Source organism: Fukomys damarensis, unplaced genomic scaffold, assembly GCF_012274545.1.
Source record: "Fukomys damarensis isolate Sample0158 unplaced genomic scaffold, DMR_v1.0_HiC HiC_scaffold_37, whole genome shotgun sequence".
Classification (NCBI taxonomy): domain Eukaryota; kingdom Metazoa; phylum Chordata; class Mammalia; order Rodentia; family Bathyergidae; genus Fukomys; species Fukomys damarensis.
This window is the reverse complement of record NW_022900949.1, coordinates 37,498,353-37,511,557: the sequence shown is the minus strand read 5'-3', so window position 1 is coordinate 37,511,557 and position 13,205 is coordinate 37,498,353. Positions and strand designations below refer to the sequence as shown.

Below are 13,205 nucleotides of genomic sequence, written 5' to 3'. Positions count from 1 at the left end.
CCTGTGGACTCAAGTAATCAATTCTGCCTCAGCCTCCCCAGCTGGGGAGACAGGCACATGCAACCACACCTGGCTAGGCATATAATTTAAAAACAGAGTCAAGATACTCTAAATCCATCCATTTTATTTTAGAAAGAAGGTAATGATGACAGCTAAATATTTATTTATCTTAGTGTTAAATAACAACATATTTAATTCCAAATGAAAACTAATATGAAATTTGAATTTCACTGGTAGGCAACTTTTGGGTACTGACAGTAATCTTCAAAGGTTCTTTGCCTAACAGTACCCTGAGAACAGGTTTAGGTCCCTCGATCTCAGAATGCACTTACTCTCAGTTTCCTCTGGGTCATGGCTGTCTCCAGAGCCATTTCTCTTAGTGAATCCCTGGTGATGTCCAGCATGGAAGCTTTGACTGTGTCTCCAGGATACAGGCTGAGCCGAGACTGTCGAAGGGCCATCCTGGCTTGCAGCTGCATCATCTCTTCTTCCTGCCGTTTCAGCATGATCTCCTGGTTGACTGTGTTGCCTTCCAGGGGTGTTTCATATTGTCTGCTACTTAAAAAGAGGAAAAGTCAAGGCTGGGGAGAGCACATTTTAAGGCTACTGAAGAAAACTGTGTTGAGTAAAGGCATCAAGAATTTAAGCAAATTGTTTTCATTATAAAAGAATCTTTGCATAATAAGATGTGGGCTTGTGAGTGTGAGTGTGTGTGTATGTACAAACTGCTCCTAAATCCCTTGCCATTACCTGAGGGTCGTGGCATACCTATGAAATCTCCCTCAAAGCCCCTAAGCTATCCTAGCAAATTATCAAACCTGATCATAGTAGCTATGCAAAATGGAATCAGACATCATATCTGGACATTCTCTATCCCATTAGCCTACTTTTTCTCCAAAGCACTATGCTATATAATAGTGCATTCATTACTTGTTTTTTAATTGTTTATTGGCTCTCTCTTATCTCTAGCAAGTCTCCTGAGAGAGTGTTTCTGTGCTGTTAACTCTACCTCCAATATCTAAAAATATCTACTAAGTGACAGTGCTCAGTAATTACTTACTGAGTGAGTTAATAAGTGAATATAATCTTCTGGCTCACTGTTACTTAGGATCCTCCTGCCTCAACCTTCCTCCCCGCTAGAATAACAGACATGTAACACCATGTCCAGCTAAATGCAGAATTTTCAATTATATTAGTCTCTTGTTCAAATTATTTTATATCAGAGCAACTCACTGGTAACAAAAGTGATTATCATTTTATCTCTTTCAACACAGTAACTAGTAGAAATTTCTGCAAAGGCTGAAATTTTGAGAGGGAAACAATAAAAACAGGCCAAAGATCCAGAAACTCTGTATCACGGAAGGATCAAAAAATAGTCTTTTTGGGAGTCAGAAAAAAGGTCACCTCAACAAGCAGAGCCACAGAAGCATTGGGAGCTGTACCATGTATAAGCTGTACTTCAAAAGCTGACACATGAAAAGCTGAGGCATGCACTCTGGAAACAGCTTTCAGCATCCTTTTTGGTTAATGAAAGACACTTTTGATCACTGAGAATTCAAAATTACTTACTCTGCTGCATCTGACTCATCATTTCCGCCCCCCCTCATCTGTGTGATAAAATCAATAGCTCTATTTGGATCTGTTTTGTCATCTCATTCCAGCTAAAGGGAATGGAAATTTTTTTTTTAATAAGGAAGCTTACAATACATATAAATACAGCATTGTTTACAGCTCTCACAATATGTGTCCTGAAGAATGAAGCAGAAAGTTCTTACTGTGCACTACATGTAAAGGATACTATCAGAAACTTCCGGACACATTTACAAAACTTTGCACTTGCCAGAGGACTTTATTTATTGATTGATTGGTACTGGGGATCGAACTCAGGTCTTTGTGCTTGTGACGCAGGTGGTGGAAGCACTGAGCTAAATCCCCAGCCCTGCCAGAGGACTTTAGATGGCAATGGAGTTCATGTGTCCTTCTCAGTGCAGCAAAAGGATGGGACTCGGTAAAAGAGAGCTTAGCAATGTTTGTGAGACAAGACATGAATCTAACAATTCACTTGTTCTGGCAATATTTTTTCCACCTATACCTATATCTAACTCAGATGCTATGTATACTACATGGGTTTTTCTTTCCATAAATTGAGAAACAAAAATAGTTTATCATTAAAACACAGCTCTATCAAGCTAAGATGGTCTTAATGTTAATGTTTCATTGAATAGAATCTAAAAACAGTCAAAATTAAGGTTATCCTACTTTTTAGATTATTTATTAAGAAAATTGAGATAAACCTCACAAGATGATTTAATTTTGTATAGAACAAATACGTCTTGAAATAACAAACTACAAATTGTTAACACAATCTCAATAATTCTTCCAGTTATTTCCTCTACTTTTTTCAATTAAGCTAAAAGAGCACCATATTAACTGTTCAGGGCCTTCTGCAAGTCTGATATAGAGAAGAGTGTGAATTCTAAAGAAAGCTTCCTTCCAAGCAACCCTGAGCTGGGTGCAATTTAATATTGGCTTCTTACTGCTCTTCACTCTCAAATGCTTCGAAAACCTATATAATCAAATATAGATTTGTCATTACTTTTTACCTCTTTGTACAAATTATCAAAATGGGGTCACCATAAGGAAACAATAATATAGAACACTTTATGCAAACATAGCTTTAGGTAAATAAATACTTATTGGAGCTCTCCTCAAAGAAAATAAAATATTATAGGCTATTTATAAGAGAAATAATAAACAAAATAAATTCAATAAAAACGAAAATAGTAAGGAACATAATTAAGGAAAATTAACTTTATTACAATAGATTTAATTACTTGAACTCTAAGCCACGGCTAAGTTGTTTTAGCAGTTAGAATTACCTGGTCTATTAATAGTTTACAGGTGTGAAACAGTGTCTGGCAAATTAATTAGCTAAGAGACAAATTTTTGTTAATTTTCAAAAGATTGTCTTGTATCTGGTAGCACTTGAATTAAGCAAACTGAAAGATCAAGTTCAAAAAGATTTTCACACTTTGGAAATAAATTCTAAAGCACCTTCTGGACTTCTAATATCATATTACAATTTGAAATTAATACTTATCATTAACAACATCTTTTGTTCCTACCAGGGATCTGTGTTATCAACATACTCATTATTGACCTGACATCTTTTTGTTTCAATAAAGAAAATACACAGCTATTAACACCACCATCTTAAGCCTAACATAAACAATACTAACACAAGAAATTTGCCAAGTATTTCAGTATGAAAATGAACTCAAAACAGACCAAATCAGGCCTTTAAACAATACTGGATAACTCTTTTCAGCCAGATAGTGAATAATTAAACTTTTTGTATAACAGGTCACAGAGTAATAATTTACTCATCATTCTCTCAACAAATAAATTCTCACTGAAAGCCTGCTAGTGGAGCCTATTCTAACCTTAAAAAAAACAACTATTTTCAGAGATAAAGGTTTACCAGCTTCTCACAGGTTTTTAATGCCACACTTTCATGACTCTTATTTTCTAGTCACATAGACAATTAAAAAAAAAAATGAACTATAAATAATCAGAGTCAACTGTGATTTTAAAAGATTCCATAGAATGTTTCATAGAATTGGATGAATTTTCATAGAATTGCCTTTCATAGAATCGGATGAATTTTTGATAACTTTTTAAAGAAAGGGGAGTGAAGGATAAGGAAAAGGAAAATGGAAAAAAATAAAGAGGCTAGTAAAAAAATAAGTCAAAGGGCCGGGGATTTAGCCCAGTTGTTCTACTAACTGCCTCACAAGTGCAAGATCAAGTTCAATCCTGGTACCGCCCCCTACCTGATTTTAAGAAAGATGAAAAACAGCAGGTGTGGTGGCGCACGCCTGAAATCCCAGCACTTGGGAGGCTGAGGCAGGATTGCTGTGAATTCAAGACCAGCCTGAGCTACATAGTGAGTTCCAGGGCAGTCTGAACAACATAGTGAGATCCTGTCTCCAAAAAAAAATCAAAACAAAAAACGAAAGATGAAAAACAAAATTAAAAAACCACCTGTCACTAGCAGTCTGTTGCTCTGCCATTTCACCCAACATACCTTGGTCTCTGTGGCTGGCCTTGACCTGGAGTTTCATCCAGTCCTGGGAGGCCACTGCCAGATTCGATCCTCTTGGAAGCATCACTTCTTCTCACTAATCGTAACAATGGCACAGGTGATAAAACTACGAAAACAATCTTATCTAAAACTCAAGCATTTGTATAATTTGGCATATTAATATAATCAAACTAATGACATAATGTTATTAAATCCTTAAGTTTTTCTATCTTTAAAGACCATGACTTCCTGTCTTTATGATGAAAATGACTACACTGTTGTTTGAAAATATTAAATTCCTGTAATACTATCAAAACAAGTATATGACAACATTTTACAACTCTTAAATTAAATTTCATTTGAATTTCAACATTCCTGAAGAATAATAATCATAGTTTCTTTAAAACATTTTTTTGGGGGGCTGGGGATTTAGCTCAGGGGTTCTGCTGCCTGTCTCACAAGCTCAAGGTCCCAAGTTTATTCCCTGGTACAAAAAAAAACCCAACTTTTTCGTTTGCTTGTTTCAGATGCCTCTCACCTTTTCCAAAATCTGATTCCGAGGAAATAATAGATGGACTTTCACTGGATGTACTAAAGATATCACTGTGGTAAGTTTTGTATCTTCGTACTGGTTCTAGGGAGATTAAAACAAAAACATTAGAAAGCTAACTTATGAGCTCTTCTATACAAATAAATTATGTTTAATCTTAGGGAGCTAGACTATGCTATTGCTTTAAATTGCAGGGCACTGCGCCTGCTTTGCAAGTGCAAGGTCCAAGTTCAACCCCCAGTACCGCAATCAATCAATCAATAAATTTACCAATCACTGGACTGTTTTCATAGATTCTAATTCTGAGATGGTCTGGCATACTGATTAAGGGCATATACTCTGAAGTCAGGCTGCCTAGGTGTGAATCTCAGTGACTCATTTCTTTTGAAATAAAAAATGGGATATAATAATAGTGCACATCTCATAGTTTGCTGTCAGAATTAAATGAATACGCAAAGCTCTCAGAACAGTGCTGTAATAGCATCATCAATAGGCAGTTTTTAGAATGCTATGTGAAATTCTGTTACATTATAAGTGATTAAAAACCCAAAGACAAGACACAAAGAATTTAAAATACAGATGATAAGACAAATGCACAATTTCTTGTTTGAGACAGGATACTCAGGTCCATCAGGATGACACACTAAGTGCAGGGTTGGGGGACTGCACAAGCTCCTGCGGTATGTGACTACAAGTGGGCAGAGCCTGGCCAAGAGCAGACTAATATCTAAACACTGCCTTCTCAAAGCTTCTGACCCACTCCCTCTTCTTTGTATACACTCTCCTTGTGACCAAGCGTGTGGTCGCTTGTCGGGACCACTGCCTGTCTCAATTCCCTCTGCAGATGTGATCCTCTCTTTTGGTAATTCACATTCAGGAAAGTGGTCTTTCCAGAAGCAAAGTCTGAGCAGGATACTTTATTTGTTGAACTCCTTCAACGTAGCTCAGAAATTCCTCAGCTTTTTATAACCTAGACTCCACCTACATCTACATATTTTGAAATCACACTCTCATTTGTGAGCAACTGGCAAAAAGTCTAGATCTCTCCACTCCCCTCAGACTCATATATACACAAAAATTAAATAGGAATTTAAAAAATAGATTCAGGTAAAAGCCTTATCACCATTCTCTTCCCCAAATTCTGCACTTTGTATTACTCAGTTTGCAGATAACCAAAGGATATAAACTTCTAGATTACTTCTTGGGAGATACTTGCTTTACTAGAAATATGATCTCCCTTCTGCTGTAAATGAGTATCTTCCCTTTTTTCTCTGAGAAGCCTCACTTCTCCTTTTTTGTTTTGTTTTGTTTTTTTAGTACCAGGGATTGAACTTGGGTCCTTGTGCTTTCAAGGCAGGCGGTGGCATCACTAAGCTAAATCTGGCCCTCCCTGTAAGTCTTTATGATCAGCCAAAGGCTGAATTATATACTGTTTGTCTTACTTTCATATTGTTTGTATTACTTTCATATTGCACCTCTTCCACTATCTACTATTCTCTCTCTACTTGTTTCCCTCACCTAAATTACAAGCTTTCTGGCAATAAAGATCTTGTCTTTTTCAGATGAACCTCTAGTATTTAGCAGTTCCTGGTGCATAATAAGCACAAAATATTTTCTGAGTGACTAAGTTGATAAGTGTTATATAAAGGAGACACACACAGATGATCTTCAAGAGAACTGTTTTTCATTGCACCAAAAGATCAACGAACAAATCAGAGAAGGGTAAAGGACTAGATGGTAAGAAATGGAGAAAATGGTTATATGCTATTGTTTCAAGAAGTTTTGAAAGGGAAAAGTAAAAACACAGACTTTTCAGTCTTTGTGGTATAGTGGAATGTTTGCACTTGGCTCCAAGCAGGGATAATGTGTCTGTTGAGTGAAGTCTGGAGCTGCAAATGGAAACTGATGTGCTAAGGAAATGGGAAATGGGAAAAAAAACTCACATGGGATGATTAGTTCAGCAATGGAGAGATCTTTTCTTTAAAAAAAAAAAATGATGGACAAGAGAAAGGGTGAAATGCAGATGAAATCCCAAGGTATTCATGCTAGAAAATTGCCTGTTAATAAAAATGAATCACTTCCTGTGAGCCTGTTTGACAGGAGGCTTCAGAAGAAATCCTGTGACAAAGAATGTGGAAAGAGTCAGCAAAAACCACATGGAATCAATCTTTCATTTAGGTATGACAGACTGCATGACCAGAATTGTTCAGGAGCTTTTTATTGGTACTGGAAAAAGTAATCCACAGGTAACATCTAGAACTGAGGAGAGATAGAGCATGTATGGCAGCAGGTAACTAAGACAGGTGAGGGGTTCTTCTTCAGTAGTCGCAAATCTGAGGACAGGGACTTCCTTGTGCTAGAAGGTGTTTGACAGAGACTGTTAAATAAAAATAAATTAATAAATACATGAAATGGTTAAATGGATAGATGACTAGCTACGGACTGGATAGAAAAGAAGTTGAATCCTGTTCCTGAGATAATATTTACCTGGAGAAACAGGCATAATACAGCAGATTGATACTTTGACCAGCTTTGTGTGCAGTGAACATGAATAGCAAATAATACCATAATAATGCAAAGAGTCTTAGAATTGAACATCAAGGTATTTACCATTACTTTTTCTTTTTTTTGGTACTGGGAATCAAACTTGGGACCTTGCGCTTACGAGGCAGCAGCAGCACAACTGAGCTAAATCCCGGCCCATCATTACTTTTTTCTAATAATGGTGTCACTGTAAAATAAGTAATTTTTCAAATCCCCTAGTTTACTATTAATGTGATTTTGAAAAATTACAGAAAACTGAAAACAATTGTTTCATGTAATACCAGTTTATATTTAATAATACATTATACACAAGTTAAAAGACTTACTTAGGAAGAACTGTTATTTTCAAGGAACATCAAAATACCATTGTGTTATTGTTACAGACTCCCCATACTAATGTTTTCTGAGACTTTTCCAAGGAGACTTAACCAGATTACAAATGCAGAATTGCAACTTTCAAGACAGTAAAACCAACAATGCCAGAGTTAAAGAGGCAATATGGTTTTAATAAAATACAAAGAAAATTAGGAAGTCACATTAAGCCTTCTCAACAAACTGAGTGGAGACCTTCCAGTCACTTGGATGTTAGGCTTTGTTATAACAATTCCATGTTCCACATTAGGCAATAAATGAATTTATAATTTTATAACTATTTCTGCAAATTTTGGTGTAAGATCATACATAAATTTAATCTGAATTTCCATTTTTTGGTGATGTTTTATAATTGGTCTTATATTGTTTTATATGTATATATATTTTTTTTTTCTTTTGGTCTTCTTTTTCTTTGGTTTACTGACACTAGTAGCAAACTTTTTCAATCTCTGATTTTGTTCTCTGAGACAAATAAATGCAACTTATTTGACTTTGATAATCCATTTTATTGTGTGTGAAACTGGGAGATTAAACCCTCAACCTTCACACTCGGCTACATCCTTAGACCTTTTCATTTTTTAAAATTTGGATGTTGAAGAGGGTATTGTCTGATTTCCATGTGTTTAGTTTTTGTGATTTCTTTTGCCACTGATTTCCAATTTCATTGCACTATGATCTGATAATATGCACGGAGCAATTTCAATTCCTTTGTTATTTACTTAAGCATGTTCTATGAGCTAGTGTGTGGTCTATTTTGGAGAAAGGCCCATGTGCTGCGGAGGATATGTATTCAGTTGTTAGATGGAACAATCTGTAGATATCTAAGTCCATTTTCAAAAGCCTGGTTTAGCTCTGTTATTTCATTGTTGATTTTTTGCCTAGTTGATCTGTCTATTGTGACAGTGTGGTGCTGAGGTCCCCCATTACAACTGTATTACAGTTTACAGCCTCTTTAATAAATGGTGCTGGAAAAACTGCTTTCCACAGATTAAACCTAGACCCATATCTCTCACCATGCACTAAACTAAAATGAAAGGGATCAAAGATCTAAATATTAAAAGAAACTATCTGTTGGAAGACAGAATAAGTAAAACCCTTGAAGACACAGGTGTAGGTAGACTTTATAAACAAAACCCTGATATGAACAAAACCCAGATGGCATAGGAAAAGTTACAAAGACCAACAACTGGGATCACATCATATTAAAAGCTTTTGCATAGCAAAAGAAACCATCAACAGAGCAAAGAAATAACCCACAGAATGGGAAAAAATTTTACCAGATATCCCTCAGACAAAGGGCTAATATCAAGAATATACAAAGAGCTCAAAAAGCCAGGTGTGGTGGCGCACGCTTATAATCCCAGGACTCGGGAGGCTGAGGCAGGAGGATCACTGTGAGTTTGAGACCAGCCTGGGCTACACAGTGAGTTCCAGGTCAGTCTCAACTGCATAGTGAGACCCTGTCTCAAAAACCCAAAATAAAGAGAGCTAAAAAAAAAAAAAAAAGACCCTCCCCCCTAATTTAAAGACCCACTCCAAAAATGGACATCTGAAATGAACAGACTTCTCAGATGAAGAAGTACAAACAAAAAATAAATATATGAAAAAATGTTCAAATCACTGGTCATTTGAGAAACAAATTAAAACAACACTGAGATTCCACCTCTAGAAAGAATGACTATCATCAAGAAATCAACTAATAACAAATGATGGCAAGGTGTGTGGAAAAAGGAACCCTTTTATACCGTTGGAAGGAGTATAAATTGGAAAAACTAGTATGGAAGTCAGTATGAAGATTCCTCAGAAAACTCAAACTAGAGGTTCCATTTGACCCAGCTATTCTGGTAGATACCTTCCCAAAAGAGTTAAAAAAAAAATTATAGCACAGTGATATATGCATTCATATTTTTAGTAGCACAATTTATATTAGCAAAATCTTGGAACCATTGACAGATGAATGGATAGAGAAAATGTGGGCTTTACATATAATAGAGTACTACTCTGCCATAAAAAAGGATAAATTTGAGACATTTTAAGGTAAACTGATGTACTTTGAGAACATAATTTTAAGCGAAATAAACTGGATACTCATGCTGAAATATCACATTGTTTCTTTGTGTGAGAAACCCAAAATGTGAATAAGGAGCAAAATGGAGGAAAGATATTGGGAAGTAGGAAAAAAATGTTCAAATGGGAATGGAGTGGGGGAGGAAAGGAAGGGAATAGAGACTTTAAAAAAGGAATGGGGAGGGGAGAAGGGGTGAAGGGAGGGCATGGACAAGGGGAAAAAATGAGAACCAAGACCTGTCATGTAAAGGTACAAGATCCCAATAATGAACGTAACTGTACTGTGTACCTTAAATGTACCAATAAACTCAATAAAAAAAAAAAAAAGAATGGGGGCCGGGGATTTAGCTCAGTGGTTCCAGGACCCAAGTTGAATCCCTGGTACAAAAAAAAGGATGGAAGGAAAATAATAGAAACAAAGTTTTGTAAATGGAGAGGGTAATTACTGAAGGACTGAAGGGAAGAGAAGGGAATGGGGGAAAAGAATGCATATGAGCTTCCTGTATTCTGCAGTGATGCATCTTTTAAAATGTTTTTAGCCACATTCCTTTTATGTAATGGCATGGCAGATACAATTAGATTAAAAATCCCAGGCAATATTTAGTACTCAGTAAAGGCCTAAGCCAAAATTTACTACTCAGGTATGCTGACAAAAAAGATTAGTCTGGTTTTCCTTTTCCAAATTAAATAATAAATAACTTTTCCAGCATTATAAAATTATGTCATCACCAAGAGAATCTTGCATTGTTACACATACAGAAGTACATTTCCTATGCTTACAGATGATTTGGGCAGGAAAATTTGAGTCTTTATCATGACCCACACACATAAAGGTGTCCAATAGACACTGTTCTGTCTTCAGGAGAAATGGAAGAATCTAATTTTCTTTCACCCCTCACCTTTTTTGTCCTGATACTGTGGAACAGTCCCAGGGCTTTGTGCATGCCAGGCAAGTGTTCTACCACTGAGCTACACTTCTAAGCCCATGCTTAATTTTCGATGAAATGCCCTATCAACTTAACAGCTTTCCCTTTTTAATTTTTGGAAGATCTACACACCCCAAACAGGTTTGCTACCTGTATTTTACGTGTCATCCATTCTGTCCAGATCCTAGGAATGTGACAGCAGTGAGGTGACGTTTCACAAGGGGTGTGGACCCGTATGTAACATATCTTAATTTTCCCCATTCCCCTCCCTTCCCTTCAATCCTTTTTACCCTCTCTGCTTACAAAACTGTTTTTATTGCTTTCCTTTCATTCTTTTTTTTTAATCAGTATCTCCCCCACCCCGCCCCTTGTTCCCATTTGGACATTTTCTTCCCAATATCTATCCTCCATTTTGCTCCTTATTTACTCTTTGGGTTTCTCACACAAAAGAAACAATGTGATATTTAAACATGTATGTCCAATTTATTTCACTTAAAATTATGTTTTCAAAGTGCATCCATTTACCTAAAAATGCCTCAAGTTTATCATTATTATTATTATTATTTATACTGGGGATCAAACTCAGGGCCTTGCACTTGCAAGGTAGGTGGTGGAACCACTGAGCTAAATCCCTGGCCCAAGTTCATCCTTCTTTATGGCAGAGTAGTACTCTATTATATATAAAGCCCACATATTCTTTATCCATTCATCCTCAACTGGGTGATTTTTAAGAACACTGAGTATTATGCAAGGATCCAAACGGGCACATAACAAACAGTATCATAAATATTTGCATATCATTTTCTAGTGTCGACAAAGCCTGGTGATTTAATTAGCCAGAGAGTACACCATTTTTAAAAAACAAAATGATGCTTTTATATATTTACAGAATATTATACATTTTCTGAACACTAAAACTTTTGGATCACGTGCACTGGATCCATGAATAACATCCCATTTAATAAAATAACATTTAATAAAATGCCCATGTGGCTGCCTTCATTGCAGTGTTATAATTTAGTAGAAAAAACTGGAGTTTTTACCATTATAACTGCAGAACTGAATGTATCTGCCTTTTGTGGGATAAAGTCAGTCTCATTTAATTTGTTGGTCTGAAACTTTCTTTTCTCAATGAGCATATTTCTAAATGAAGCTTACAATGTACAGGTCATCGTACAAGAGACCATTTAGAATCACAACTATTCCTCATTTCATTAGATAGTTTCCTTTATTTTTGACTTCCTATGAATAATTTTCAGATGAAGAAAATAAAGTTTTAAGAAAGACTAAAGTGACATACTAATGTGTAAAAGAGCAAATGGGAGGGTAAAATCAGCCCAGGTACATGTCACAAAAAATTATATATATAAACACATAAATAAAATATGAAAATATTCTTTCCCAAAAGCATTTTGTAGAATAGTCATGAGAGAATGAAAAGAAGAGGGACTAAAGTAGAATTGCTTTCAGAATTAAGATTTGGATAGAAGTCCATTTATAGAGATTCTGCAATCAAACAGTACTCTGAAAACTGAAAAGATTCTTTAATTTCTAGAACTATTTTATCATAATTAAGTATATACTATTTTTGCCAGAATTTAAGTATAAAAACTTGAGAAATATTTTATTATCCTTTGATCATAACCTATCCTCTGAACAGAATTCACAGTGACTCTACTACCCTATTAACACTCTTTATATAGCAACCATAAAAAGAAGTTTTCAGTAGGTTAGTGCTTTGTTGTGAGATCTTGACAACAAAAAGCCACAACTTCTGCTATCACATAATATACTCTGCACTTAAATATATAAAAATGTGCACAGGACCACAAACACATTTAATGTCCTAAATGTTTTTAGGACATTAGTCTCTGATTATGAAAATTTGCATAATATTTTGGGCTTACATTAAGCTATTTTCAGTCTGCAACTTTAACATTGAAGTAAATCCAAGCCAGCACACACTTTAATTTAAAAACATCATTTACAAGTGACACATTTTCAAGTTCAGACAAGCAATATGCAGAAAGTACAACTCAGGCAAAGGCAACAACAGGAATTACATAATTGCTTTTAGGTTGGCCTTTCTTTACCTGTACTATGTGACTGAAGTGACAGATTCGGGCTTCAGAGAACTGAATTAAAATGGTACTTTTGTAGCTCAGAATTATAAAACATTCTTAAAGCTTCACATTTTTAAGGATATGAGCCCTAACAAAAAACTTTCAATTTTCAAACAAAGCAGGGACACACAAGTAATATCACCACATATGCATATGTTCTTTTTCTCTAGCTTCCTTTTCAGGAGATTAACTTCTGGAGAGTAGAAACAGCACCTTTTATGGGTTCCACATTCTATATTACACCATGCTTTAGAACACAGTATGTTCTCAAGTCCCTTGGAGGAAGGAAGATATGATAAATAAAATGTTTTAACCTAGACAAGCAAAGCTCATGCAAGTGTAAATATATGTACGTGAGAAAGGGCATATGAAGAAACTCTCTGTATACTGTAAATTGATCTATGTCAAACTCGCACAGAGGCAGGAATGGAATAAGAAATGATCGCCTGTTTTCTCCTGTGCAATGTAGTAATCACATACCTGGTCCATGACTTGGACTTATGCTCTTCCAGAATCCTGCAGGATTCTGTTGTTCTAGT

At 35.7% G+C, this 13,205-nt stretch overlaps 1 protein-coding gene across 17 annotated transcripts in view; it reads right to left on the bottom strand.

Annotated features, from left to right (window-relative positions):
- Ptpn13 (protein tyrosine phosphatase non-receptor type 13) overlaps nucleotides 1-13,205 on the bottom strand; it is a 143,347-nt gene that overhangs the window by 73,949 nt on the left and 56,193 nt on the right. For 9 of the 17 annotated variants that reach the window (XM_010606698.3, XM_010606709.3, XM_010606701.3 and 6 more), the window contains exons 7-9: nucleotides 4,623-4,718; nucleotides 4,088-4,181; nucleotides 333-558 (exon numbers count right to left, since the gene is read on the bottom strand). In XM_010606698.3, the coding sequence (XP_010605000.1) occupies nucleotides 333-558; nucleotides 4,088-4,181; nucleotides 4,623-4,718 (416 nt within the window). The other 8 variants (XM_010606699.3, XM_010606705.3, XM_010606706.2 and 5 more) reach the window with 3 other exon arrangements.